This window comes from Telmatherina bonti (assembly GCF_933228915.1).
Source record: "Telmatherina bonti genome assembly, chromosome: 15".
Taxonomy (NCBI): domain Eukaryota; kingdom Metazoa; phylum Chordata; class Actinopteri; order Atheriniformes; family Telmatherinidae; genus Telmatherina; species Telmatherina bonti.
In genome coordinates, this window is record NC_136613.1 from 33,000,475 (window position 1) to 33,027,200 (window position 26,726).

Here is a 26,726-nt window from a genome sequence, read left to right on the forward strand (position 1 = left end):
GCTCATCTGACCGGGATGAATTTTCTGGGATGTCTTTTCTGAGAAAAATTGTAATGTTTTTCATTTATAAGTGTTTTTTTTATTCGCCTTTCTTGAGGATAGTGCCATTGATGTGTCTGTAAAGTGCCCTGAGATGACGTTGTAATGTGGCGCTATACAAATAAAGCTGAATTGAATTGAACTGTCAGAAATGATTGAAAGTCTGAGTAATTGAATGAAAGCTATGGAATTTAAATAAGACAATTTTATTCAATCAAGAACTCAACGTGTGGCACTGGACATAGTACTTCATTTATTGCATGAACAAATAACTACTTTTAATGCATAGTTTTTTTTTTCAGTAGTTTGGTGCCGAAGTCCCCTGCACAGTAAAATAGAAAGAAAATTGTCTCAATTTAAAATTAAATTAAAACAGTAGCTTCAATACTCCTATGACGACGATGACCACGGGGATAATTGTTTTCTTGCACAGAAGCAGGTCACCAGGGTTCCCCCTGGAGCCAGGCCTTGGGGTGAGGCACAAGGGCGAGCATCTGGTGACTGGGCCTTTGCCCATGTGGCCTGGTTCTGCTCTGCCCGAAAGGGTTACATGGGCCCTACCTCTTGTGGGCTCACCACCTATGAGAGGGGCCGTAGAGATCAAGGGGTCCAATCCTCGGGTGCAAAAACTAGTTCTAGGGATGTGAAATGTCACCTCTCTGGTGGGGAAGGAGCCTGAGGTTGTGCATGAGGTTCAGCGGTTCTGGTTAGACATAGTTCGACTCACCTCGACACATGGCCCTTAACAGCTGGATCTTCTTCTACTCTGAAGTTTCTTCCGATGAGAGGCGTCAAGCGGGATTGGGCATTCTCATTGCCCCCTGACTTGGTGACTTTACATTGGGGTTTACCCCAGTGGACAAAAAGGTAGCTTCTCTCCAGCTTTGGATGGGCCCTGTCTATTGTTTGTGCTTATGCACTTAACAGCAGTTCAGAGTACCCACCCTTTCTGGAGTCCTTGGAGGGAGTGCTGGAGGGGGCTCCCTCTGGGGATTCTCTTGTTCTGCTGAGGGACTTCAATGCTCACGTGGGTAATGACAGTTAAACCTGGAAGGGAGTGATTGGGAGGAATGGTCCCCCCCTTTCTGAACTCAAGTGCTGTTTTGTTGTTGGATGCCTGTGCTCGTCAAGGATTGTCCAGATGACGAAGCAGAGCTGGGGTACTCAGGAGTGGACTCTCCTTTTTCTGGGAATGAGGTCACTGAGGTGGTTAAAAGCCCCTTGGTGGCAAGGCCCCAGGGGTGAATGAGATCCACTTGGAGTTTCTTAAGGCTCTGGACACTGTGAGGCAATCCTGGGTGATACGCCTCTGCAGCATCGCATGGACATTGAGGACAGTGCCTCTGGACTGGCAGACTGGTGTGGTGGTTCCTCTTTTCAAGAAGGACCAGGGGGTGTGCTCCAAATACAGAGAGATCACACTCCTCAGCCTCCCGGATAAGGTCTATTGAGAGATACTGGAGAGGAGGGTCCATTAGAAAGTCAAATCTCAGATTAAGGAGGAGCAGTGCATTTTTTGTCCTGGTCGCGGAACAGTAGACCAGCTCTGTACCCTCTTTGGGGTCTTGGAAGGGGCAATGGAGTTTGTCCAAACAGTCTAGATGTGTTTTGTGGACTTGGAAAGGCATTTGACCATGTCCCCTGGGGGCTCCTGTGGAGATACTCCAGAAGTATGGGGTATCAGACCCCCTTGTACGAGCTGTCCAGTCCCAAGTGTCATAGCTGGCAGTAAATTGGATTAGTTTTCAGTGAGGGTTAGACTCTGCCAAGGCTGCCCTTTATCACATATTCTGTTCATAACTTTTATGAACAGAATTTCTACGCACAGCTGAGGTGTTGAAGGGATCTGGTCTGGTGGGCTCAGGACTGGGTATTTGCTTTTTGCAGATGATGTGTTTCGGCTGGCTTCATGTGGCCATGATTTCCAGCTCTCTCTTGAGCGATTCGCCGAGTGTGAAGCGGCTGGGATGAGAATCAGCACCTCTAAATTTGAGACCATGGTCCTCAGCCGGAATAGGGTGGATTGCCCTCTCCGGGTTGGGAGTGAAGTCCTTCCTCAAGTGGAGGAGTTCAAATATCTCAGGGTCTTGTTCACAAGCATGGAAAGGATGGAGCATGATATCGACAGGCGGATCCGTGCAGCATCTGCAGTAATGCGGACTCTCCGCCAGTCTGTCATGGTGAAGAGGAGCTGAGCCAGAAAACAAAGCTCTCACTTTACTAGCTGATCTATGTTCCTATCCTCATCTATGGTCATAGATCGGGTTGTGACCGAAAGAATGAGATCACATATAGAGGTGGCTGAAATAAGTTTCCTCCACAGGGTGGCCGGGCTCTCCCTCAGAGATACGGTGAGAAGTTTGGTCGTCTGGGAAGGGTTTAGAGTAGAGCCTGAGCTGCAGCCTCCTGTAGCTAAAAGTGACACCTATTACACCTGAAATGACAAAAATCGCAGTTCCCCCCCTTATTTGCGAGAGGCTGGCTCCAAAACAGAGCAAATCCACATAGACGTCCAAGTTAAAAAGGCCAACTTCAAAGCAGAAACAAACATGTTTACAGCATGGTACAAAAAACCATTTCAGGTGTAATTGGTCAGGTTTACTGTCATAGCAACCGTAGAGAGAGAGAGAGAGAGAGAATTTTTTTTTTACAAGTCCTCTGTTTAGAAGAAATTGCATTTCAAAATTTAGCATTTTTTAGGGGCATGTCCTTTTGACTGACAGATACCCGATCTCCCACTTCAAGAAGGAGGAATGCAGAACAACTGTGGTTTTTAGCCAGTTAACGGTGTGACTTAGCTTTGGCCCGCTTACCTCCTTCAGCTGGTTAGCTCCTGTTAGCTCCAGGTTAGCTTGGATAGTTCGTAGCTACTGGCAGGTCGGAGATCGCTAGATGTCAGTCATCCACGACACACTCACAACCCCTGTCTCAGCTCCACCTCTTTGCCCCATTTCGTGTTTTCCATTACAGAGATGACACACGTGACATTGCCAAGATGTCGATGGTAGGAACTGCCCACGAGCTTCAATTCAGCTCTACAGAAACCTATGGGTAATATTATGGAGGCTCTGCCTATTTTTTTATATACAGCCTGTAGATCCGCATCGAGGGAAGCCAGCTGAGGTGGCTCGAATATTTGGTAAGGATGCCACCTGAACGCCTCCCGAGTAAGGTGTTTACATGGAACCTCTCCTCAAACTGACCCAGTTTGAGGAGTGGTTCTTTGCATCATCAGAGCTTCTACTTCCTTAAGAAAATCTTTGAATATGACAGTGTCCCTGTTTGAAATCCTTACTGTATATTATACCACGTACATAATGAGATTTTTTTATGACACACCTTTATGAATTTATAACCCAGCCCAACAGGTCTGTGGATCCATTTTACCTTTCTTTGGGGTCCCACAACGTTCAATACGAAACCCTCCTCTTTTTCTTCCCATTTGCCAACAATATTTATATTAAGTGTGTCATGTCGTTTTAAGACAAATAAAGAACAAATGTAACATTACTAAAGTTGTAATTGTTAAAAAATTGAGCTATTAAAGAACGATGAATACATCAACTGAGACCCATTCAAATGAAAAATAGTGATAACACAGAATAAAATACTATCTGGTGGATTCATTCTTTGAAACAGCTGATGTGTCCTTGTTTCACATTGTCTGAACCATAAACTATGCTGTCCATGTCTGCTTTATCTGAAGACATTTTGTCCTCTCATTCTGGATTATAGTCAGAGTTTTCCCTGAAGGTTGTCACAGCTTCACCTTCCCAGCCAGCGGACTGCTGGGGTAAAGCTGGGTGAAGCGACCTAGAGTCCAGACTGGGAAGACGTTTCTGTAGGAGGTGTAGCTAATTGCACAGCTCTTGTTGAACACACCTAAAACGATTGGTTTTAGAGTTTTTTTGTACCTCTGAATTTTCCTGATGTCCCGGGGAAGGACTTTGTGATTGGTCATCTTCTCCAGGTTGTGCACTTTCACGAGAAGAACGCCAAACCCACCTTCACTGCTCAGTATAACTACTGCTTGCAGTTGACTAATCAGATGCAGCCCGCAGGCAGGACATAGGGCGGAGCTTTCTCTTTCAGCAGAGGCTGATCTGAGAGGATCAATGAAGCGATTTGTGAAAAATGTTTGATTATTTTCTCACTCTTCTGGACCTGCACATTAAAATAAATTAGACTGAAATGTGCATCATAGAGACACTTTAATGTTCACAAAAAGAAACACATGAATACTTATTTTCAGTTTTATTCTCTGATGAATGCCATGTTCACCGGGTGGTCCAGACAGATACAGTACAAATCTGGATGTTTGGTGGGTGGCCACCATGTCCCAACAAGGCTGTCATGTCAGCAAGGTTGTGGAAGAGTGTTGTTTTGGACTGGGATAATGTGAAGTCAGATGGTGACTGAGGATGTCACGGTGACCTCCGCTACATTGGTCCAGTTTCTAACTGAGCATTTCCTGCCAAAGTATGAAAGGAAGAAGCATTCCTTCTGCAGAAAAAACACCATCCCATCCCATGTTGTAATACCAGCAGAATCTTTGGGAGAAAAACTAATGATGGAACCACCATCATCCCGTGATCTCAACCATATTTAGAATCAGTTGAGCATGTTTAAAGATCTATTAGGGTGGGTGCAGTAGAGCTCATAAAAGCAAGATTGGAAGGAAGTACTGGTCTCCTCAATGAGATCCAGACACTATGAACTTCCAGGTTCAACATTTGAGAGTTATGGTGACATCAGAGAAAGACTCCGTGTTAACATAAGGATCTAATATAATTTTTGATAAATAATCTTCACTCATTTGCACTGATTAGTAAAAATAATGGGGAAAAAACTTGCAGAAGCTGATTAATTTGTAACAGAGTAGGCCTACAGTAGTCATTTAGATCAACACAAACATAAAAATTCAACAAGGTCACTGGATAACTGGCAGAAAGGCTGTAAATTTTGATAACACAGAAGAAGAGGAAGACGCTTCACAGAATAAAATACTATCTGGTGGATTCATTCCTGGAAACAGCTGATGTGTCCTTGTTTCACATTGTCTGAACCATAAACTATGCTGTCCATGTCTACTTTATCTGAAGACATTTTGTCCTCTCAATCTGGATTATAGTCGGAGTTTTCCCTGAAGGTTGTCACAGCTTCACCTTCCCAGCCAGCGGACTGCTGGGGTAAAGCTGGGTGAAGCGACCCAGAGTCCAGACTGGGAAGACGTTTCTGTAGGAGGTGTAGCTAAGTGCACAGCTCTTGTTGAACACACCTGCAATGTTCTCCTGGATAGGAGGAAAACACATAAATCTACTATTAATTTCACATAATGGTTGTATCATGTCATTGTTTGGATTCATGGCAGAGTAAAACCAGTATGATGTGAGTTTATGGGATGTAACATGCAGATTCACCTGGGGCCAGTCTCCATTGGGCTGCTGCTTATCAATCAGGAGTCGAACGCCTCTCTCAATGGCCTGCTTGTTGGGATGTCTGTTTAAACACAAGAGACGATGGATGGCAACACTTCATTCTGACCAAACGCCATAATCAAAGTCTGACCAATAGTCCTTCATGTGTCTGAATGCAGAGTTAAACCCAGTCTGAGTTATGCTTCACCTCACAGCCATGAGTCCCAACAAAGCCCAGCAGGTGTTGTGGATCTGAGCAGTGCTGCTCTGCATGTAGCGACGTTGCTCACACGACTCAAAGTCCTCCCCCCATCCACCGTCCGACATCTGATGGTCCAGCAGGAACTGGCAAGCTTTCTGAACCTCCTCACACACATCCCTGATCACAAAGAACACAGCCATGTCATCTCATTTCTCCTGCTCAGAAGCATCAAGTGTTCTCAGAGCTTTTATTTTTATACTTTATCTTTGTTCAACTTACTCCTTGCTGTAGATGTGGCCCATGCAGGCAAAAGCTTCCAGGCCAAACCAGGTTCCATATGTGAAACACACTCCCCAGGAGCTGAGCACAAGTAACAAGAAGACTCAGCATGAGCTGTTTGTTCGGCTTCAGCTGGTAAAACATCAAGTGTACACCCACCCTTCCCAGGATCCATCAGGTCTCTGCATCTTTCTGCAGTACTGCAGACCGTCTCTTAGAGTGGACCTGAAGAAGAAACAAAGTTTCCACTTTAACCTCAACAATAATCAGGAACTATGTCTGTAAATACAAGATGCATGTACAGAAATGTCTGAGTCATTCGTTTACTTGCAAGAAAATTTAGAAAAGTGTACCTAATCTCATCAGCACGGTGATCTGGATAGACCTTCTGGAAGTGCGTCAGGGCCTGCATTACTGAAGAGGTACACTCCACATATGTATAATCTATCATTAAATCACCTGTTGCAGAGAAGGGAGAACACAGTGGTAGAAATGAACCCATTTAGATCCTGGTCAATCATTTGATAGAGGTACATTTGCAGTGACTTTGCTGAATTTCTTGAAAAAAATGTGGAAATAAACCTGCCTGCCATCTCGACCAACTGGTTTGGGTATATTAAAGCCAAACTAAGTGCTTGTTATAACACTACTGTTTCAAATTTCAACATTTCACTGTTGTTAACTTATTAACTTCTTCTTTTTAACATTTTTATTCTTTATATGTTTATTCTTGTCCAAACCTAAGAGAAAAAAACTTTGTTTTATTTATTTTATTTATTTATGATTTATTTCATAATTATTTGGTAGAACTTTGTCAGCAGACCTACCAAACACCTCGGAGGGGTTGAGCAGCTCCAGGAGTCTCCCTCCTCTCGTAGTTTCATATGAGGCAAACCCACCGTCTGGGTTTCTCATGCTCAGCAGCTGCAAAGATATGACAGAAACATGCAGACCGTGAAAATGCTGCTAAATGACAACAGAAAGGGAGGGAGACTCTGTTCTGCTTTACTGGAAGTCTCCAGTAAACCTGTCAATCAAATGTCAAATCAAATAGGGACATCATAGATGCACAAGTAGCCAAATCAACTAAATTACTCAGATTAATTCATCAGATTCATTTGTGTTACCCCAACATCAGATTTGGCGTTATTTACAATTGAGACATTTACTGGTAAATGCATTTTGACCCCCCTCTACTCCACCGTGATATTCTGCCAAATATCGTGTTAAATGATCTTCTAAAGAGAAATAATCAGTTTTCCTTTTCTCGTTTTACCTGACAGTTGCCGTGTTTTCTGTCATCAGGCAGGAGCTGCCGTTCAATAAGGTCTTCACTCTTTTATCAGCATATTTTTGTAATTAGAGATTTTTTGTTTGATTAAAAAAACAAACCAAAAAAATACAGCAATTTTATTGTGTACCCCCATGTAACATGCAGACACCTCACAGAAAGGCTTGAGCTGAGGTTCATACCAGGAAAACAACAGTATAACCACCAGTTTTACAAGATAAAACACCTGAACTGACATCCAGAGGGGTGACTTTTCTTTAGCAGATCTTGTATCCACTCTGCACTGAAACACTGCACAAGATCAGTTCAGATGCACAGCAAAACACGGCACATGAGCTCTGTGGACTCCATGTTTCACCAACAGCAAAAAAAACCTAAAGTATTGCATTTGACTGGAGTATGGACTTTAGAAAAAAAAAAAAAAGGACTAGAGACTTCTGCTCTGTTTCTCCATGTACTCACCACATTGACGGCATCATACAGACGCTCGGTGGAGACGGGCTCCCTGATGGAGGGACAGAACTCCTCCAGCAGCATCAGAGACTTCAGACCCTCTGCTGTGCAGTCAGACACTATCCAACCACAGTCACGAGTACTGAAGGGGAATCCTCCCTGACAAACATGCACACACACATACATGGATCTGTTTTTGGAGGGAATTTAAAAACAAAGTGTTGGTATTACGTGATATTAGCCGTACCTTGCTCATGTGTCTGTAGTATTTCTGGTATTCAGGAGGATTCTCACGTATCTGGACATCATTAAACATGTATGGGAGAAGCAGACATTCATGTCACAGTTGTGATCTTTGGTTCATCTGAATGCCGTCAGTGCTGCCGTAAAGAGACTATCAAGTGTAGTGTTTGTTTCCACTGGTGGCTGAGATGCTGTTTAATGTACCTGTGTGATGGTGAGAAAGTGATGCGCTTCACTAAGACACTCTGCCAGTTTGGGCTCGTTTTGGGCTCCTGCCTGTAAGACCCCCACACACTTCTTCACTCAGTATGACATGTTGTTGCAAACTTTCACTTAAAACACTCAAAGTCTGGCAGAAAGTTTTACCTCAAGAAAAGCCTGAACAGCAAAACAAGTGTCCCACAGCTGAGATCCATTTGTTCCCTGTGTGGAAGAGAAATGACAAGAAACTTGTTTTATAAGCTCAAAATAATGCTTACCAGAGTTACAGGCACTAGCCTCTAAATATCTACTGTGTTCAGCCCTTAACATTAACCCATTTAAAAAGGGAGTAAAGTCAAAAACATATGCATTCGTTTTGAAAACTTGTCCTAGAGAGACAAAGTTAAAGTAGCTTGGGAAAAAGAAATTGGAGAAATTTTACCTGCAGACACTTGGAAAAGTATCATAGAGCAAACACATAGATCCTCTCTCTGCATTAGAAATGGCCTGATCCAGTTTAAGGTTATTTTTAGATTGCATTATTTTAACAATAGACTGCCTAAATTTTACTCTGATGATGCATCATATTGCCCTACATGTCAATATTCTCCTGTCTTTTTGAGACACATGTTCTGGTCACAGCTGTCTTTGCAGTGATTCTGGTCCTTCGTTTTCAGTCACTCTAAGCAATATTGGGCAAAATAACACCACATAATCCTAATGATAGCTGTATTTGTTGTGGTTAAAGATGAGTTAAAGTTGTTCTGGCTTCATAAAAATACAGTTGCCTATGCATCATTGCATACTCGCCATGGGACAAGGAGAAGCTGCATTCAGCTTCTATGCCTCACATGTCTGGAACAAAGTCCCATGGGCCTCAGATCAGCTGGAAAATGCAGGTTAAAGACCCTCCTGTTCTCAGCTGTGTTTCAGTAGGTTTTATTCAAAGCTATTTTTAAGTTTATTTTATGTCCAAATCTGCATATTTCTTTAAAGCTGGAATTGATAATCATTTTAACAGTCTTTATTTAATGTTATTTCCTTTTCTTTGCTTTCATGTTTTAATTTTAAATTATGCTTCATATTTTGTAATGTTTTAATGTCTCCTTAAACACTGAAGCACAGAGGACCATAAAAAAAATGAAAATATGAATTTAGTAATACTAAGAGGTAAAAAAAAAAAAAAAAAAAAAGGGTGTTTTTATTTATTTAATTCATGAGCCTCTTCCAGATGTCATAACCTTCCCTAAAAACAAGTCTTTGGAGGTGACACAAACATAAAATTCTGACCTGCACTTTCATGCCATCCAATCCCAACCTGGAACATGGAAAAACTGCAGTCAGTTTAGCACATCGATACTTGTACATCTTTGGCTCACATTATATGATCAATGCAGGTTATGTAAAATGACTATTTTTCTTTAAAGTGGAACTATTATGTGCATTTCAGGCTAATTTATTTTTATTTCTGAGACCAGAAGGGCTGGGATTGATCGAGTTATTGTCACAAATTGCTTTATTTACTTCAGACTGATCCTCTCCGTAGGCTGTCAGATCAGCCTGCGGGCAAAACGAGTGGATTGAGACTCTTCCACATTAAGTCCCGCCTCCCGCCACTGCACTACATCGGGAGCGCGCACCGCAACTGCTTTCGCCGTCATTGTAACATCTCATAAACAGAAGGATTAGGCTAATATGAACTCAATAAAAAAACAAAATACCATGTCAACACATAGCATACAGCCCTACATGTTGGAACCTGAATCAGAGCCTGAAAACGAAGTGGAAAACAGCAACCCACAGCAACGAATGCAGCAGGATGTCTCTCTTTGGTAAATTCACCAGCCATCGTTGGAAATAACTTTATCCCACGTTCTCCACCCGCCTGATGTATTTGTACATGCCCTTGTTAACCAGTAGAAGGTAACCAAACACCGAACCTTATCCCCCGGGACGTCACAAGGATTTCCAAGTAGAGAAAACTCTCTAAAATGACGCGTTTTTCGTTGCCATGGAAACCGAATGGCGAGAGTGCTGAACTCAAACTCAAACATGCGTTTAAGTGATAAAAAACGGTGTCGTTCACATGTCTGATGAGGATTCAACACTGTAACACGGTAGAAAGCTCAGATTACTCAAAATACCATAATAGCACCCCTTTAATTTTTTATTCAGCCATCTCTATGAAAAAGAAGTTCATGAGTTTTTTTTGTTGTTGTTAAGGACCTTTTAGTTGAATGTTGACTGACCAGAGGTAGTCGGGGATCCTGGATACATGCTCCTGAAGGTCTGGTGAGGAGGGACCGTTTACATACCAGTGAACCAGCATATTGATTGTTTTGGGGATCTGGAGAAAAAAAAACAATAACATAAAAGAGATTTCTATGTTTATAAGGTGAGAGGTTCCCAGGCCAAGAGATACCACAATTCTCCCAGGGGTCTCCTCTGGCATGAACGTGCCCAGAACACCTCACCAGGCTGGTGTCCAGGAGGCATGCTGAACAGATGCTGAGCCACCTCAACTGGCTCCTCTCGATGCGGAGGAGCAGCGGCTCTACTCTGAGCCCCTCCGGGATGACCGAGCTCCTCACCCTATATCTAAGGTAGAGCCCTGCAGAGGAAACTCATTTCAGCTGCCTGTATACGAGATCTCGTTCTTTCAGTCATGACCCACAGCTCATGACCATAGGTGAGGGTAGGAACGTAGATCGACTGGTAAATCAAGAGCTTCGTGTTCTGGCTCAGCTCCTTCTTCACCATGACAGACTGGTGCAGAGTCCGCATTACAGCAAACGCCTCACCAATCTGCCTGTTGATCTTACGCTACATCCTTCCCTCGCTCATGAACAAGACCCCAAGATATTTAAACTCCTCCTCTTTGGGCAAGACCTGACTCCCGGCCCGAAGAGGACAATCCACCCTATTCCAGCTGAGGACCATGGTCTCAGATTTGGAGGCACTTTACACTCTGCTGCGAATTTGCTCAAGCTAGAAATGGAGATCGCAACCAGATGACGCTAGAAGAACCACATCATCTGCAAAAAGCAGGGACCCAATCCTGAGGTCACCAAGGCGGATCCCCTCAACACCGCGGCTGCGCCTAGAAATCCTATCCTCAGTGAGTCCAAGCCTCACTGAAAAGGAATCCAACTTAATGTCAGCAATGTGGACCAAGCTCTGACACCTGTACAGGGACCAGACAGCTCAAACAAGGGGGTCCAGTACTCCATACTCCCGGAGTACACCTGACAGGAGCCCCTGGGGCACACGGTCAAATGCCTTCTTCAAGTTCACATAGCACATACAGACATGTAGACATTGAGAGATATGTAGACATGTAGGCTACCTCCCATGGACCCTCCAGGACCACAAATAGGGTGTAGAGCTGGTCCACTGTTCCGCAACCAGGACAAAAAACACACTGCTCCTCTTCAATCCGAGATTAAACTATCCAGTGGACCCTCCTTTCCAGGACCCCTGAATAGACCTTATCGGGGGAGGCTGAGGAGTGTGATCTCTCTGTAGTTTGAGCACATCCTATGGTCCCCCTTCTTGAAAAGGGGGACCACCACCCCAGTCTGCCAGTCCAGACGCACTATTCCTGATGTCCATGCGATTCTACAGAGGTGTGTCACTCAGGACTGCCCCACAGCATCCAGAGCCTTAAGGAACTCCAAGTGGATCTCATTCACCCCCAGGGCCCTGCCACCAAGGACTGAGGAAGTCTTCGAAGTATTCCTTCCACCAATCCACAACATCCTGAGTTGAGGTCAGCAGATTCCCAGCAGTACTCTGTCAACCCTGTGGGCTTGACAGAGCACTGCTTCCCCCTCCTGAGTTACCGGATGGTGGCCCAGAATTGCCTCAAAGCAATCTGGAAATCCTTCTCCATGGCCTCGCCAAACTCCTCCCAAAACTAAGTTTTTGCCTTGGCGACAGCCGAAGCCGCATCTCACTTGGTCTGTCGATACCTATCAGCATGCGTCCCAATCACTCCCCACCAGGTTTCGCTGTCATTGCTCACATGAGCATTGAAAAAGGGAGTCCTCAGAAGGAGCACCTGCCAATACTCACTCCAAGGACTCCAGAAAGGGTGGGTACTCTGAAATGCTCTTCGGTGCAAAAGCACAAACAACGGTCAGGGCCCATCCCCCGACTTGAGGGCGGGGGGAAGCTATCCTCACCTCCACTGGGGTGAACCCCAATGTGCAGGCACACAGCCGTGGGCCAATGAGAATGCCCACACCCGCTTGCACCTCTCACCATGAGCAACTCCAAAGTGGAAGTAGGTCCAGCCTTTCTCAAGGGTACTGGTTCCAGAACCCAAGCCATACGTTGAGTCGAGTCCAACTATATCTAGCCAGAGCCACTCAACTTCGTGCACAAGCTCAGGTTTCTTCCTCGCCAGTGAGATGACATTCCATGTCCCTGGAGCCAGTTTCTGCAGCCAAGGATCGGACTACCAGGGTTCCTGCCTCTTGCCATCACCCAGCTCACATTGCACCCAACCCCTACGACTCCTCTGACAGATGGTGAGCCCACAGGAGAGATGCAGAAGTGGGAAATGAATATTTGCTTTAAAATTTATGTTTATTTTGTGAATATTATCTCTTTTTGTCTCAGTCCTGTGATGGACTGGCGAATTGTCCTGGGTGTACTCTGCATTTCGCCCAGTGATTGCTGGGATAGGCTCCAGCTTCCCTGGGACCCTTAATTGGACTAAGTGGTAAAGAAAATGGATGGATCTCACCCCCAGGAACAGCTCTTAGCTTAACACCTCACCCACACCCCCAAAATTCTCTCATATGTGGGTGACTTAAATGACACTTAGAGCTCTTTAGCACTTCACACATTTCAAAGGTGTGAAATATGCCTTACGAGTCAACAGCATCTGCATTTTTAAAACGCTTTAAATAAAGATCTATATTTTTCTTTGTTCATAACAGTAAATTTTTCTATCTTGCTTTAATTTCATGTCTTTTTCAGTGTTTTATGCAAGTATTTGTTACCACTGCCAAGCCAATATATTTGGTGAAGTGGTCCTCAGCCTGGATGTGTTGGTACAGCTCTTTGACAGCCTTTTCTCTCAGTGTCCGGCTGTGGTGGGCTTCGTACATGTTCAAAACCACTAAAAGGAAACAGTATTACATTGTTAGGAAGAGCTGTAAAAGGGACTGCTGAACAACATTTCTCATATTTGATTAAAATAACCTTTAATCACAACCATGTTTCATATGCATTCAGCACATTTTGCGAGGAGACTGGTAGATAAAGGATCTCTGATGTATCATTTTGGTCACAGTGTTTGATAACATAAAAATAATCACTTGAGCACACAAATGATTATTGGCTGCTCTTGTTCATGGTTAGTCATCATGGTGTGCATTGTGCTGTGTACACATACTGTAGGTGAAGGTCAGCAGCGTGCTGTGAGGTGTGTATATGTCACATGCTGCCACATTGTTCCTCTGAGCTGGCCAGTAAATGGTGGAATAATCCTGGACATACAGTTCCTGGAGGATGAAGACCATGAAATAAGTCATTTAAACTTCAATCTAAATATTAAAAATAAAATATTAATAACACTTGTCACCAATAAACCTGCATACTTTGTGTAAGGAAGCTTTTCTGGGGTGAACAGCTAAATGAATCCTTTTGATATATTATAAAATAGTAAATTTCAACTAATAAAACGACCTGGGAACTCTTGGATATTCTATCAAATATAAGAATGTACTGAGCCTGGCGCCCTCCAGTGGTTCATGGTGGGTCTTGCACCTGTCTGAGGCTGAGAACCAGGGGGTCTTCCTCTGCTGTCAGCCTGACAGCGTAGCAGAAACTCATGGGAAGGTAGACCTGACGACAGAAACACCACAGAGTAGAGGGGTGGGCTGGCATCCAGGTGGGGAGCAACCTGAAACAGACACGAATACGTCAGCTGCTCCTCAGCACTCAGAGAGAAAATGTTCACATTGCATCTCTGCTGAAAGAGAAAACATGGATGGCTGGTTCTCACCACATCTCTGGTAGTAATGTGTTCATCCCCTCCCAGCTGTAGACATTTAAAACAGACAACCAGAATTTACCCCATGATGGAATCCCGACAGCCCCGCCTGCAAACCAACCACACGGAGAGCTTCAGTATTTCAGCTGATATCGTTTCACCACATTGTTCTGAAAAACGTGCATTAAATTGTGCAACAGTATGACTGAATGAAGGTTTGTTGTCTCTGGAACCTAAAACTATACAACTTGAAGCAAGAGATACTGACAAACATAAACATAAATAAACAATAAATAATGTAAAAAGTGTCATTAAAATGTTAAGTATATTAACCCCCTGAGTGATGGTTAAGCATTTATTGAAAGTTAAAAGGAAAACTGAATTCAATTCAATTCAATTCAATTCAACTTTATTTATACGGTGTCAAATCATGGCAATGCCATCTCAAGATGCTTTACAGACAGGAGAAAAAAAACAAAAAACATAATGAAAGCCAATTCATAATAGCCTATATAAGGAAATCAACAGATTGAGTTGGAAGATCCAACTCAATCTCCCATCCTGAGCAAGCACACTGGCGACAGTGGGAAGGAAAAAACTCCCTTTTAATAGGAAGGAAACCTCCGGCAGAACCCGACTCAAGGACAGGCAGCCATCTGCCTCTACTGTGTGGGGGGAACCAAGAGAGAGAGAGAAAGAAGCTCAGTGTATCAGGAAATGTCCCTCAGCACTCTAAACCTATAGCAGCATAACTAAGGGATGCTAACCATCCATAGCTATAGGACTAAAAGATAAGTCTTCGGCCTAGTCTTAAAGGTGGGGAGGGTGTCTGTTTCCCTAACACTAACTGGGAGCTTATTCCATAAGAGAGGGGCCTGATAACCAAAGGCTCTGCCTCCTGCTCGGCTCTTTGAGACTCTAGGAACCACAAGTAAGCCTGCAGTCTGCGAACGAAGTACTCTGCTTGGTATATAAGGAACTATGAGGTCTTTGATATATAGTGGTGCCTGGTTTCATTTACGTAATATAGCCAAAATTAGGGACATTCTGTCTCAGAGGGATGCAGAAAAACTGGTTCACGCTTTTGTTTCTTCGAGACTAGATTACTGTAACTCTCTATTACTGGGCTGTCCTAAATATGCCCTGAAAACCCTTCAGCTGATCCAGAATTCTGCAGCCAGAGTCCTGACCAGAACCAGCATGAGAGATCATATTTCTCCAGTTTTAGCCTCTCTTCATTGGCTGCCTGTTGAATCTAGAATAGAATTTAAAATCCTTCTCCTTACATATAAAGCCCTCCACAGCCAGGCACCACTATATATCAAAGACCTCATTGTTCCTTATATACCAAGCAGAGTACTTCGTTCGCAGACTGCAGGCTTACTTGTGGTTCCTAGAGTCTCAAAGAGCCGAGCAGGAGGCAGAGCCTTTGGTTATCAGGCCCCTCTCTTATGGAATAAGCTCCCAGTTAGTGTTAGGGAAGCAGACACCGTCCCCACCTTTAAGACTAGGCTGAAGACTTATCTTTTTGATAAGTCCTATAGGTAGGGATGGTTAGCATCCCTTAGTTATGCTGCTATAGGTTTAGCCTGCTGAGGGACATTTCCTGATACACTGAGCTTCTTTCTTTTTCTCTTTATCTCTTTCTTCCCCCCCCATAACAGTGTTGCATCATTAACATGTATGTCTCCTGTCTCAGCAGGTCTCCCTGGCCGGGAGTAGTCTGTTGTCTTTCTGTCCTCTTCCCACCACACAGCAGAGGCAGATGGCTGCCTGTCCTGAGCCGGGTTCTGCCGGAGGTTTCCTTCCTGTTAAAAGGGAGTTTTTTTCCTTCCCACTGTTGCCAGTGTGCTTGCTCAGGATGGGAGATTGAGTTGGACTCAACTCAATCTGTTGGTTTCCTTATATAGGCTATTATGAATTGGCCTTCATTATGTTTTCCCCTTTGTCTGTAAAGCGTCTTGAGATGGCATTGCCGTGATTTGACGCTATATAAATAAAGTTGAATTGAATTGAATTGAATATTTAAATATACTAAACTTTGGCAGATTTTCACAGTGTGTTTCTCCCTAATTCACTGCTCATCCTGCATCCTGTCTCTTCTCTGAGATCTTTCTTGCTCTCTCCTCTTCTCTCCTTCCTTTCCTCGATATCACACATCTTGCATGGCCATAAAGCAAAACTCTGCTGTAATATGATGCCCAAGGCTGGAAACCAAAGATGTGACATATAATTTGTCAGCCTCATTGTGCTGCAGGGAAATGACAGTTCAGGAAAGAGCATCATAAATCAAAATGAGTCAGTAATACATCATTTAAGGTTAGAAAGTCACATAGTGTTACTTAAAGCTGGGGTAGGTAATCTTGCTCAGTGTGCCGGTCATTATTCTTCCAGGCCAGAAGGTGGTGCTCATCCACCTTAACCTTTGTGTTAAACGTTTATTCCTTTGTTAAAAGAAAAATATCAAGCTCATGTTTAGTGTGGAAGTGAATAGCATGGCTACTGCTCATTAGAGATGCAATCCTTATTCATCTTGCCTTGTAAAGCTACAGAGAGCATTCCTTGTAAGTAAAATGCAATATAGAAATGAGTAGGATGCTTTATACTTTACAATTTGAAACGTTCATGTCAAGTTACTTACAATGTTGATACTTTACAGTTAGTATACAGTAGACCGAATGGATCGAGTTATTCACTTACAAATACTGTTTGTTTACAGTTTTCACTCTGTCAACAATGTGAAGGACACGTCAATAAAGAAGGCATATACCTGGCATTTTGTTGGAGAGTTTACCTGTCTGCATAGCTGCATGCTGCATGCAGTCAAGGCAGAACACTCAGAGACATGTTTTTTTTTTACTCTGGGTGAAGTGGTTCCTTGTCCTGATAGTAGTCTATACATTTTGTAATCATGAACAATAAGAAATATAGTAAGACCCTCAATTTCCTGTAAATATGTAAAAAGTCTGACCAATCCAAACGTTTGGGCCGAATGCAGTTTTTGATATCTTATATGTCGTAAGCTTCTTCATGGTGGAGAAAATGCAGGAAGGATTTCCCAGACCCGGCTCGGTTCAGTTGGATTGCGCAGGGAGCAAAATCAGAGGGGGTGGCAGGGTGCTACTTTCAGATCTTGCTAGCTCCCAAACATTACCTACCCCAGCTTTAAGGACAAGTAAACAGCATCCCTGTTGTCTTTTTCATTTTTTAAGGTCCTGCAGAGGACAGGATTAGCCTGAAAACAGCAGCTGAGTTGGATTAAATGGGTATAAAACAAAATTTTGTCAATGGATATTTTGGAATTGCTCATGCATAACATTTCTGGACCTGTGTGTTGGCAATCCCACCTTTACTGTGGAGGTTGTTCCTGCCACGAACCATATCTGGGTCATCAGGATCCACTCCCAGGATCCTCAGTGAGATGTAGTTCAGTGCCGTGCCAAACACAGTAGACTTATCTTCAATGTGTCTGCAGGGAAACGGCAAACATATTAAAGGATCTTACAGAGGGGGCGTTACAATAAACAGACAATGAAAAGAGTGGGGTGTTCAGGGCTCCAAAGAGACTTCAATTAAAGAAGGAAGAGAACGTCACTTATTTAAGGCCTGTTTTTGCTGGATGTTGTTACAGACCACCAAATGCTACTGTAATGTATTTGGATCAAATATGTGAAATGTTGGATAAGGCATGTGAAATGGGAAATGATATTTACTTCTTGGTAGATCCTAATATAAATTGGAAGTCTACTGATTATATATTGAAGATTAAGTTAATTTCTTTTGCTAATATTTGTAATTTGTCTCAAATAGTTAAGGATTATACGAGATTAGATTTAAAAGCAGATGGAACATACTCAAAAACTCTATCGATTTAATTTTCACAAACGCAACAGACTCATTTTCACAGGCTGTTTCTATTCCAGTTGGCTGTAATGATCATAATATAGTAGCAGTTAAAAGAATAACTACAGTACCCAAATTGGGTCAGAAATTTATTTGTAAAAGGATATTTAAGAAGTTTGAGGAAGATGATTTTATAGAGGAGATAAGAAATGTTGATTGGTTGGAGGTTACACAGCAACGAGATCTTGACAGGGCTGTGACCATTTTCAATGAATTGATAAGTAAGGTTTTAGATAAATATACTCCTATAAGGAAACAAACTGTTAGAAGTGTCTTAATTCCATGGTTAGATCAAGAGCTCAAAGAATATATAAGGTGAAGAAATCAATCTAAGGTGGAAGCAATTAAAAATAATGTTGTGGCTCAGTGGCATAACTATTGTAAATTAAGAAACTGTGACAAAAAAGAATAAAAAAAAAAAACAACTAATGTACAATCGAAATAAAATGAAGGATGCTGCAATGGATAGTGCAAAGGTATGGGGAATTCTGAATGAAGTCATGGGAAGGAAAATAAAAGGAAATACAACATCATTAGAAGCTGATGGAATCTACCTTACCAGACCAAAATAAATAGCTGAATATCTGAGAAAATGTTTTAAAAATAAAATATTAAAAATCAGACAAGTCATGGATTTGGATCAAGATAAGAATATTTCATTTGAATTGATGAATGGTATGATGGCATCAAAAGAGTGCACATTTAAATTTAAAACCATAATTGAGGACAGTGTGGTAAAAATATTGCAAGCAAGTAAAGATAAGCCCTGTGGAATAGATGATATTGAAGTTAAACTTTTAAAGATGGTAACCAATTTTATTGCTCTCCCTATTTCAGATATAATCAATTTAAGTGTACAGCAGATGCAAAAATAATACCTTTAATTAAGAATAGCAAGGAACAGTTTTCAAGCAGCAATATCAGACTAATAAGCTTGTTACTAGAAGTGAGTAAAATTATGAAAAAAAAGTTATGTATGATGAGGTACAAGAGTATTTTGAATAAAAGGGGTTAAACTAGGGCTGGGTGATATGACCTTTTAGTAATATCCCGATATTTTTATGCCATGTCACGATATACGATATATATCTCTATTTACCTTAGCCTTGAATAAATGCTTTGGTTCTTACAATCACATCAGTAAGATGATTTTGTGTCTTCATTAAAACATAATTGTTCATACTGCATTAAGATATGCTGATTTTAAACATTCATGCCAAAAGGATGAAATTGTAATGAAGCAAACTGATCAAAACCGCATTTATTGAACAGTTAAAGCAGTGGCAGAAACATGTCATTTTAAAACAAAATAAAGTGCGTTTGCATGATGTAATAAATACAACGTATGAAAATAGGTGCTCTCGGGGGGCACTTTTCAAATGATGAACTATTATAAGGCTTTGCTTTATGGATATGTTTTTGAGTTGTCGTGTATTTTTTTTAATCGCAGGGTTTAGCGTAGAAATCAGTCTTATAATACAGGCAGAATGTCCTCGTATCGTCTCCAATAAACGACTTCAGCCAGTTTTTAATTCAGGATTTGATTCCCACTGCTTTCTGTACTTTCTAGAGACATGACGAGCCAGATAAATATGCTTGTGTCACACACACAGTGGATGAGGTGAGTTAATGACAGAGGTTGTGAATGTAATTAAATATAATTAATTATTTTTGCGTGACGTGAAAAACTTTGCAATTTACGTCCCACTCTGTAATCCAGAGCGGGATCAGTGGCGGATTTGGCTGTTCATTGTGACTGCAGGTGGAGTCGTGCAGGTGTCCTCTCTGCTCCTCTGACTGGCTGCAGCTGCAGCCAGAGCGACTGAGTGCTTTAGGACGGGGAGAGACTCTCGTTCGTTACAATAACTTTACAATATGCACTTTAAAGTCAGTCGCCAAAACACCAGAAAAGTCTCCAATAACTCCAGTAAAAGTCACTAGATTTGTTGCTAGTCGCTTTTCACAAAAAATCGCCAAATTTAGCGAGAAAGTGGCTACACACTGCCTCTCATGACGTAGCACGTACCTCACGTTATGTACGTGACTAGGTGCGCTTGCTTTAACTCTCTGTGCAAAGTCGAGGAGGAGTGAGAAAACCCCGCCCACAGCTAAAAACAACTGCGTGACAACAGGATACTTGAATATGATGAATATAGACATTTCCTATATTCACACAGGGGACTAGCAACGATATATCGAGTATATTTGATATATCGCCCAACCCGAGGTTAAACACAATTTATCAACATGCTTATGAGATGGGTCACTCCAAAACGACAGCACTCACTCAGATTACTGATCATTGGCTACAGGAGATTGATAAAAAAGAATCTGGTTGGAGTAGTAGTATTGGATTTAAGTGCAGCCTTTGATGTTCTTGTTAAGAAGACAGGACTCTATTAGGACTATTTGTGGTTGCATTGTACCTTGGGTGCAATTTTCAGACCGACCACCAGAGGGCGCGGCCACTCGTGAGCTAAAATGTTCAATAATTGTTTTTTATTAGTTTGATCCTAAGCTACGGGGATGGTGGCATGTTCTTTGTGGGTTTTTATCTTAACTGTGCGTCCATGAGACAGGTGGGTGTCTTACAGTGTGATATAAAAGGTTCTGCATAAGTTTAATGGTCTTATGATTATGCTGTAAGCTTTATTTTTCTTGATTATTCCTGTTAGCACCAAAGCTAATGTGTAAGCTAACCACGACTGTCCGGCAGACTTCGTACATATATTATTATTTGATTGTGTATACCTCTTCATATGGGTGGAATAGCCCACTATGTTAGATTTGTACATGGTGCCAGACATCAGGAATGTGCTCAATCTTATCTCTGAATTCTGAATGGACCCATGCAATTAGTGGTGATTACTTTGAGGCCTATCCAGTGCCTTTAAGCAGAGCATGGCTGCTTCTTTATGTTGGAATTGACCTGCATTATTTCCGTTTATAATTTGGTTGTGATTTTATCATCTGTGACGTTTGTATTACTAGTCTCATATCTTCTTTATTTTGTGTGTTACAGAACCACACCCATACATGTATGTACCATTTAGTACGTGAACCATGGCTGGGAATAAAAGAGCCTAAAGGATTCCCCTGGATTTTTTCTTGCATTTTAACCAATGCACACTCCCCGATCACACCAACACTGAACCAGATCAGCGTAGGAAAGTCCCCATTACAGTTCTAGATCATCTTATTTTGTTAAAGGGGTCCTATCATGGTATTTCCAGTTTTCTGAGCTTTCTAGCGTGTAACAGTGTTGAATCCTCATCAGACATGTGAACGGCACTGTTTTTTATCACCTAAATGCATGTTTGAGTTTGAGTTCCAGCACTCAACACGCCGTTCGGTTTTCATGGCGACAAAAAACGCGTTGTTTTAGAGAGTTTTTTCTACTTGGAAATCCTTGTGACATCCCGGGGGATAAGGTTTGGTGATTGGTTACCTTCTACTGGTTAACAAGGGCATGTACAAATACATCAGGCGGGTGGAAAACGTGGGATAAAGTTATGTCCAACGATGGCTGGTGAGTTTACCAAAGAGAGACATCCTGCTGCATTCGTTGCTGTGGGTTGCTGTTTTCCACTTCGTTTTCAGGCTCTGATTTAGGTTCCAACATGTAGGGCTGTATGCTATGTGTTGACATTGTATTTTGTGTTTTTTTTTAATGAGTTCATATTAGTCTAATCCTTCTGTTTATGAGATGTTACAATGACGGCGAAAGCAGGTGCGGTGCGCGCTCCCGATGTAGCGCAGTGGCAGGAGGCGGGGCTTAATGCGGAAGAGTCTCAATCCACTCGTTTTGCCCACAGGCTGATCTGACAGCTTACAGAGAGGGTCGGTGTGAAATAAATAAAGCGATTTGTGACAATAACTCGATCAATCCCAGCCCTTCTGGTCTCAGAAATAAAAATAAATTAGCCTGAAATGCACATAATAGTTCCACTGTAAAGAAGTTAGTTTGTTAAAGATTTGAAACATCTGCTGTCAAATTGATAGAAAGCTATCTTAGTAATCGGTACTACACAGTCTATTTTAATGGCAGCTATTCTGGGGTGGAAAACACGAGTTGTGGGGTGCCCCAGGGCAGTTGTTTGGGACCACTTTTATTTTCCGTCTTCACAAATGACTTTCCACTTGTATTGAAACATGCGACCATGGCAATGTATGCAGATGACACAACATTAAGTGTATCAGCAAAAAATGTAAATCAGCTTATTATTATGTTAAGCAAGGAGTTGAATTTTGTTACATAATGGATTACTGAGAACAAATTAGTAATTAATGTAGGTAAAACAAAATGTATGGTGGTTGGGTCTAAATATTCTCTTGAGTCACTATCATTGTGTTTAACTATAGGAAAGAATGTGATTCAGCAAGTAGAAGAAGTAAATTTATTGGGTGTAATCATAGATAATAAAATGTCTTGGAACAGCCAGATTAATAATATATTGCAAAAAATGAGTCGGAGTATGGGAGTAATAAGAAATTGCAAAAAATTAATTCCTCAATTGCTGACCAAATGATTAGCTCAATCCTTAGTATTGTCTTATTTAGATTATGTATAAGTTGTTTGGTCAGGTACAAACTAGAATATTTTACATAAATTACAAGTTGCACAGAACAAAGCAGCAAGGATTGTATGGCTGTCCATACAAAGTTAGTGTAACTTGAATGCACAATAATTTAGCATAGTCAACTGTGAAATACAGATTGAAGTATTCCTTATTATCATTTATTCATAATATTATAGTTACAAAAAGTCCTGAAATGATTTACAGGAAGTTGTCATTTTTTTCTGATCAACACAGTTTCTGATCTGCATGAGACAGATAAGTGGGATGAGGTGTGCTCTGCCTCTAGGCAGAAAAAAATCAGTTTCAGCGGGCAGTATTTTATCGAGCTGTGGTTGCATGGAATGGGTTGCCAGGATTTCTGTAACTGGAAAATAAAACAAAAATATTTTTAAAAGAAACTTAAACTATTTTTGTTTACAATACAGACATGATAATGACTAGTGTAGTTAATATTGAAGTATATTTAGTTAGTTTATTAGAGCTATTTTGTGAATGATTAGTAATGTTTTTTCTTTGATGTTTTTTTCTTCTTTATTTTTTTCTCTCTTTTTATTGAGCTGTTGTATTCTATGTTTTGTTTGTATGTTTATGTGTAATTGTGGGTGTGCATGGTGTATAAAATTTTTTATACATTGTAATGTGATATAGATGAGACCCCAGGAAGAATAGCTACAGATATTTCAGTGTCTAATGGGGATCTGAAATGAATTGAAATGTCACTGAGTTTATTTCTGCCAATCAAACTGCTCTTTGTGGATGTGCTGAATTAAGATTAATATATCAGCCTTCATTGTTCCTGTATCTTTTTTCCTCATTGTCTGGCCTTGATGATATCACAGCACGTCTTCACAAGGTCTTTAAATAAAAGCATGATGAACATGTGCTGCTTATTCTTCTTCCACGCTTAAGGGTGTGGTTGGAGTTCCCTGACACTGTTGACTTACAGACCCCAGCCTCCATCTGGCAGCTGAACCGAGCGCAGGTACCTCACCATCTCCTTCTTACAGACCTCAGGCAGAGGGATCTTAGCCACATGACACGTGATGAGGAGATCTGAGCAGTGTATTAAACAGTCAGGGATAAACAGACATTACTGTGAAATCCCTCTTTATTTATTTGCTTATGTCAGGTGTGAAGCAGAAGAACTTCATTTACCTGGAATAAAGAGAAGAGGTCCACCACAGTCCCCCGCCCAGTGACCATCCTCGGCTTGGAGGCGACTGTAAAAGTTCATACCTTTTAAAGCAGCATCCACAGCCGTATGGACAGCAGGGGAGTTGGACACAAACTTACTCTGTGGGGAGAATCAGAAATAATCACATGTTTTAGAAGTTCACTCAGTTGTTCTAACAAGTCTGTCCATTGGTTTCAGGTAGATTTGCTTGTTAAGAACTTAAACTTGTAGTGAAAGATAAAAAGTGAACATTTTACAGTCAGAAAGACTGTTTGATTTTACCACCAGGAGAAAACAAATGAAGCCTACAGTGTCCAGTCCGAGAGAATGTGCTTCCAACATGGTCTGCTCTCTGTCTGGAGTGTCCTGATGCTCCACATAGCACCACGTCTGCCTGCCCTCCACATTAGTCAGCCTCCAGCGGCTCAGATCTGTGGCTGCTGCTGTCCTGTAAGGACCCCCTCTCCTCCGCAGAGACCTGAGTGGACAGAGATCATTGTGTCTCGTGATTTATTATATTCTAAGTGTATTTTTAGTGTTATTAACCAGACTACTTTTATGCTGAGACCTTATTAGAACATGTGAAGCTGAGAAAATGCAGAAATGTTTCAGTTGCTTAATTTTCCTTTCACTCAGAAATGTATTTTGTGCCGTTGATAAATTAAAATGAATGTTGCTTGATTTTAATAAATTCAAAACTAATTTTCTTTCATTCATTTTCTGAAACCACTTAATCCAAGTAAGGGTGGCAGGGAAGCTGGAGCCGATTCCAGCCTTCAGGTGAGAGGTAGGGTACACCCTGGACAGGTCGCCACTCCATCGTATAGCCAAAACTAATCTAAATTTCCTAATTGTTTGTACAGAAATGACTGTATAATCAAAAATTTAACTAAACAATACATAATATAGTGTGAAAACAGGTGTTTCTTGTTTAAGGTGAATTGTTTTTAAACTGTTTTAATTAAGGTTGTTGGAGCTAAAAGAAAAAAAATGCCAGAGAAGAAATAGATACTCACATTCCCTCGGTCATTGCTCCGTCTGATGAATCCAGAGTTGAGCTTTATGAATGAAGATTTTCTGACTTGTGTGCCAAAGTAAATGTGAGAGGTGGAGGGAAAAGATCAGCGGCTAATCTCACAGGAATGCAGATAAGGACATCACTTTCATGAAAGGGCTTCCTTCTGCACTAACAGCAGTCTGAACAAAGTCAAATTATCAATCATATATTCATACATCTCTCCCTTAATATATACCTACTATAAAGTTATTTTACTCTACTTTTAACTTAACTTTCTGAAATGAACCTTTTAAGGCTCAATGAGGACACGTCAGGCTAAAACAGTTTTAGATATGGTTTATCCACGTGTTTACTGTATGATCTGCTGCGGAAAAGGTCAGAGTGACTATTTTTCTACACTTTTAATCTCTTCAGATTAGAATTCTGTAAACACAACTTGGGCTTGATTTTCTTTCATACCATGTAAAAATATAAATTTCAGAAAAAAACATAAGAGTGGTGGGATGCTCCCTTGTCAGGTTCATGTTCATACATATGGAAAGAAGAGCAGTGTGGGAGATTCCAGTCTCATTTTATCCATCAGTTCTGTATGGTAATGCAACTTTGTAAAGTTAAGCCATGTTGGCATGTTTTTTGTGTGAAGAGTGAAGTGAAGAGCTTTTTTCTCAGCAACCCTTTTAAGCGAGCAATCATTTGTCCATCTTTTTAAAATTTTCTTGCCAAAAATTTAAGAGTCTGAGATGTAGCTCATCTGACCGGGATGAATTTTCTGGGATGTCTTTTCTGAGAAAAATTGTAATGTTTTTAATTTATAAGTGTTTTTTTTTGTTCGCCTTTCTTGAGGATAGTGCCATTGATGTGTCTGTAAAGTGCCCTGAGATGACATTGTAATATGGCGCTATACAAATAAAGCTGAATTGAATTGAACTGTCAGAAATGATTGAATGAAAGTCTGAGTAATTGAATGAAAGCTATGGAATTTAAATAAGACAATTTTATTCAATCAAGAACTCAACGTGTGGCACTGGACATAGTACTTCATTTATTGCATGAACAAATAACTACTTTTAATGCATAGTTTTTTTTTTTCAGTAGTTTGGTGCCGAAGTCCCCTGCACAGTAAAATAGAAAGAAAATTGTCTCAATTTAAAATTAAATTAAAACAGTAGCTTCAATACTCCTATGACGACGATGACCACGGGGATAATTGTTTTCTTGCACAGAAGCAGGTCACCAGGGTTCCCCCTGGAGCCAGGCCTGGGGGTGAGGCACAAGGGCGAGCATCTGGTGACTGGGCCTTTGCCCATGTGGCCTGGTTCTGCTCTGCCCGAAAGGGTTACATGGGCCCTACCTCTTGTGGGCTCACCACCTATGAGAGGGGCCGTAGAGATCAAGGGGTCCAATCCTCGGGTGCAAAAACTAGTTCTAGGGATGTGAAATGTCACCTCTCTGGTGGGGAAGGAGCCTGAGGTTGTGCATGAGGTTCAGCGGTTCTGGTTAGACATAGTTCGACTCACCTCGACACATGGCCCTTAACAGCTGGATCTTCTTCTACTCTGAAGTTTCTTCCGATGAGAGGCGTCAAGCGGGATTGGGCATTCTCATTGCCCCCTGACTTGGTGACTTTACATTGGGGTTTACCCCAGTGGACAAAAAGGTAGCTTCTCTCCAGCTTTGGCCAGCCCTGTCTATTGTTTGTGCTTATGCACTTAACAGCAGTTCAGAGTACCCACCCTTTCTGGAGTCCTTGGAGGGAGTGCCGGAGGGGGCTCCCTCTGGGGATTCCCTTGTTCTGCTGAGGGACTTCAATGCTCACGTGGGTAATGACAGTTAAACCTGGAAGGGAGTGATTGGGAGGAATGGTCCCCCCCTTTCTGAACTCAAGTGCTGTTTTGTTGTTGGATGCCTGTGCTCGTCAAGGA

At 41.7% G+C, this 26,726-nt stretch overlaps 2 protein-coding genes across 2 annotated transcripts in view; one reads left to right on the forward strand and one right to left on the reverse strand.

Annotated features, from left to right (window-relative positions):
• Nucleotides 1-26,726, forward strand: part of LOC306766146 (lanosterol synthase-like) — a gene marked incomplete at both ends in the record, with an annotated part of 122,532 nt that overhangs the window by 70,593 nt on the left and 25,213 nt on the right. The window lies entirely within an intron of this gene.
• Nucleotides 5,193-24,816, reverse strand: LOC306766673 (lanosterol synthase-like; the record flags this gene model as incomplete). The annotated part of the gene is made up of 22 exons (XM_079254488.1): nt 5,193-5,330; nt 5,460-5,538; nt 5,665-5,835; nt 5,938-6,018; nt 6,097-6,162; nt 6,291-6,396; nt 6,765-6,861; nt 7,691-7,840; nt 7,929-7,979; nt 8,129-8,200; nt 8,291-8,347; nt 9,416-9,443; nt 10,375-10,472; nt 13,135-13,253; nt 13,530-13,638; nt 13,904-14,039; nt 14,142-14,238; nt 17,477-17,598; nt 23,557-23,665; nt 23,768-23,906; nt 24,096-24,264; nt 24,803-24,816. 22 exons carry the CDS (start codon nt 24,814-24,816, stop codon nt 5,193-5,195), a joined length of 2,208 nt encoding a protein of 735 aa, XP_079110614.1.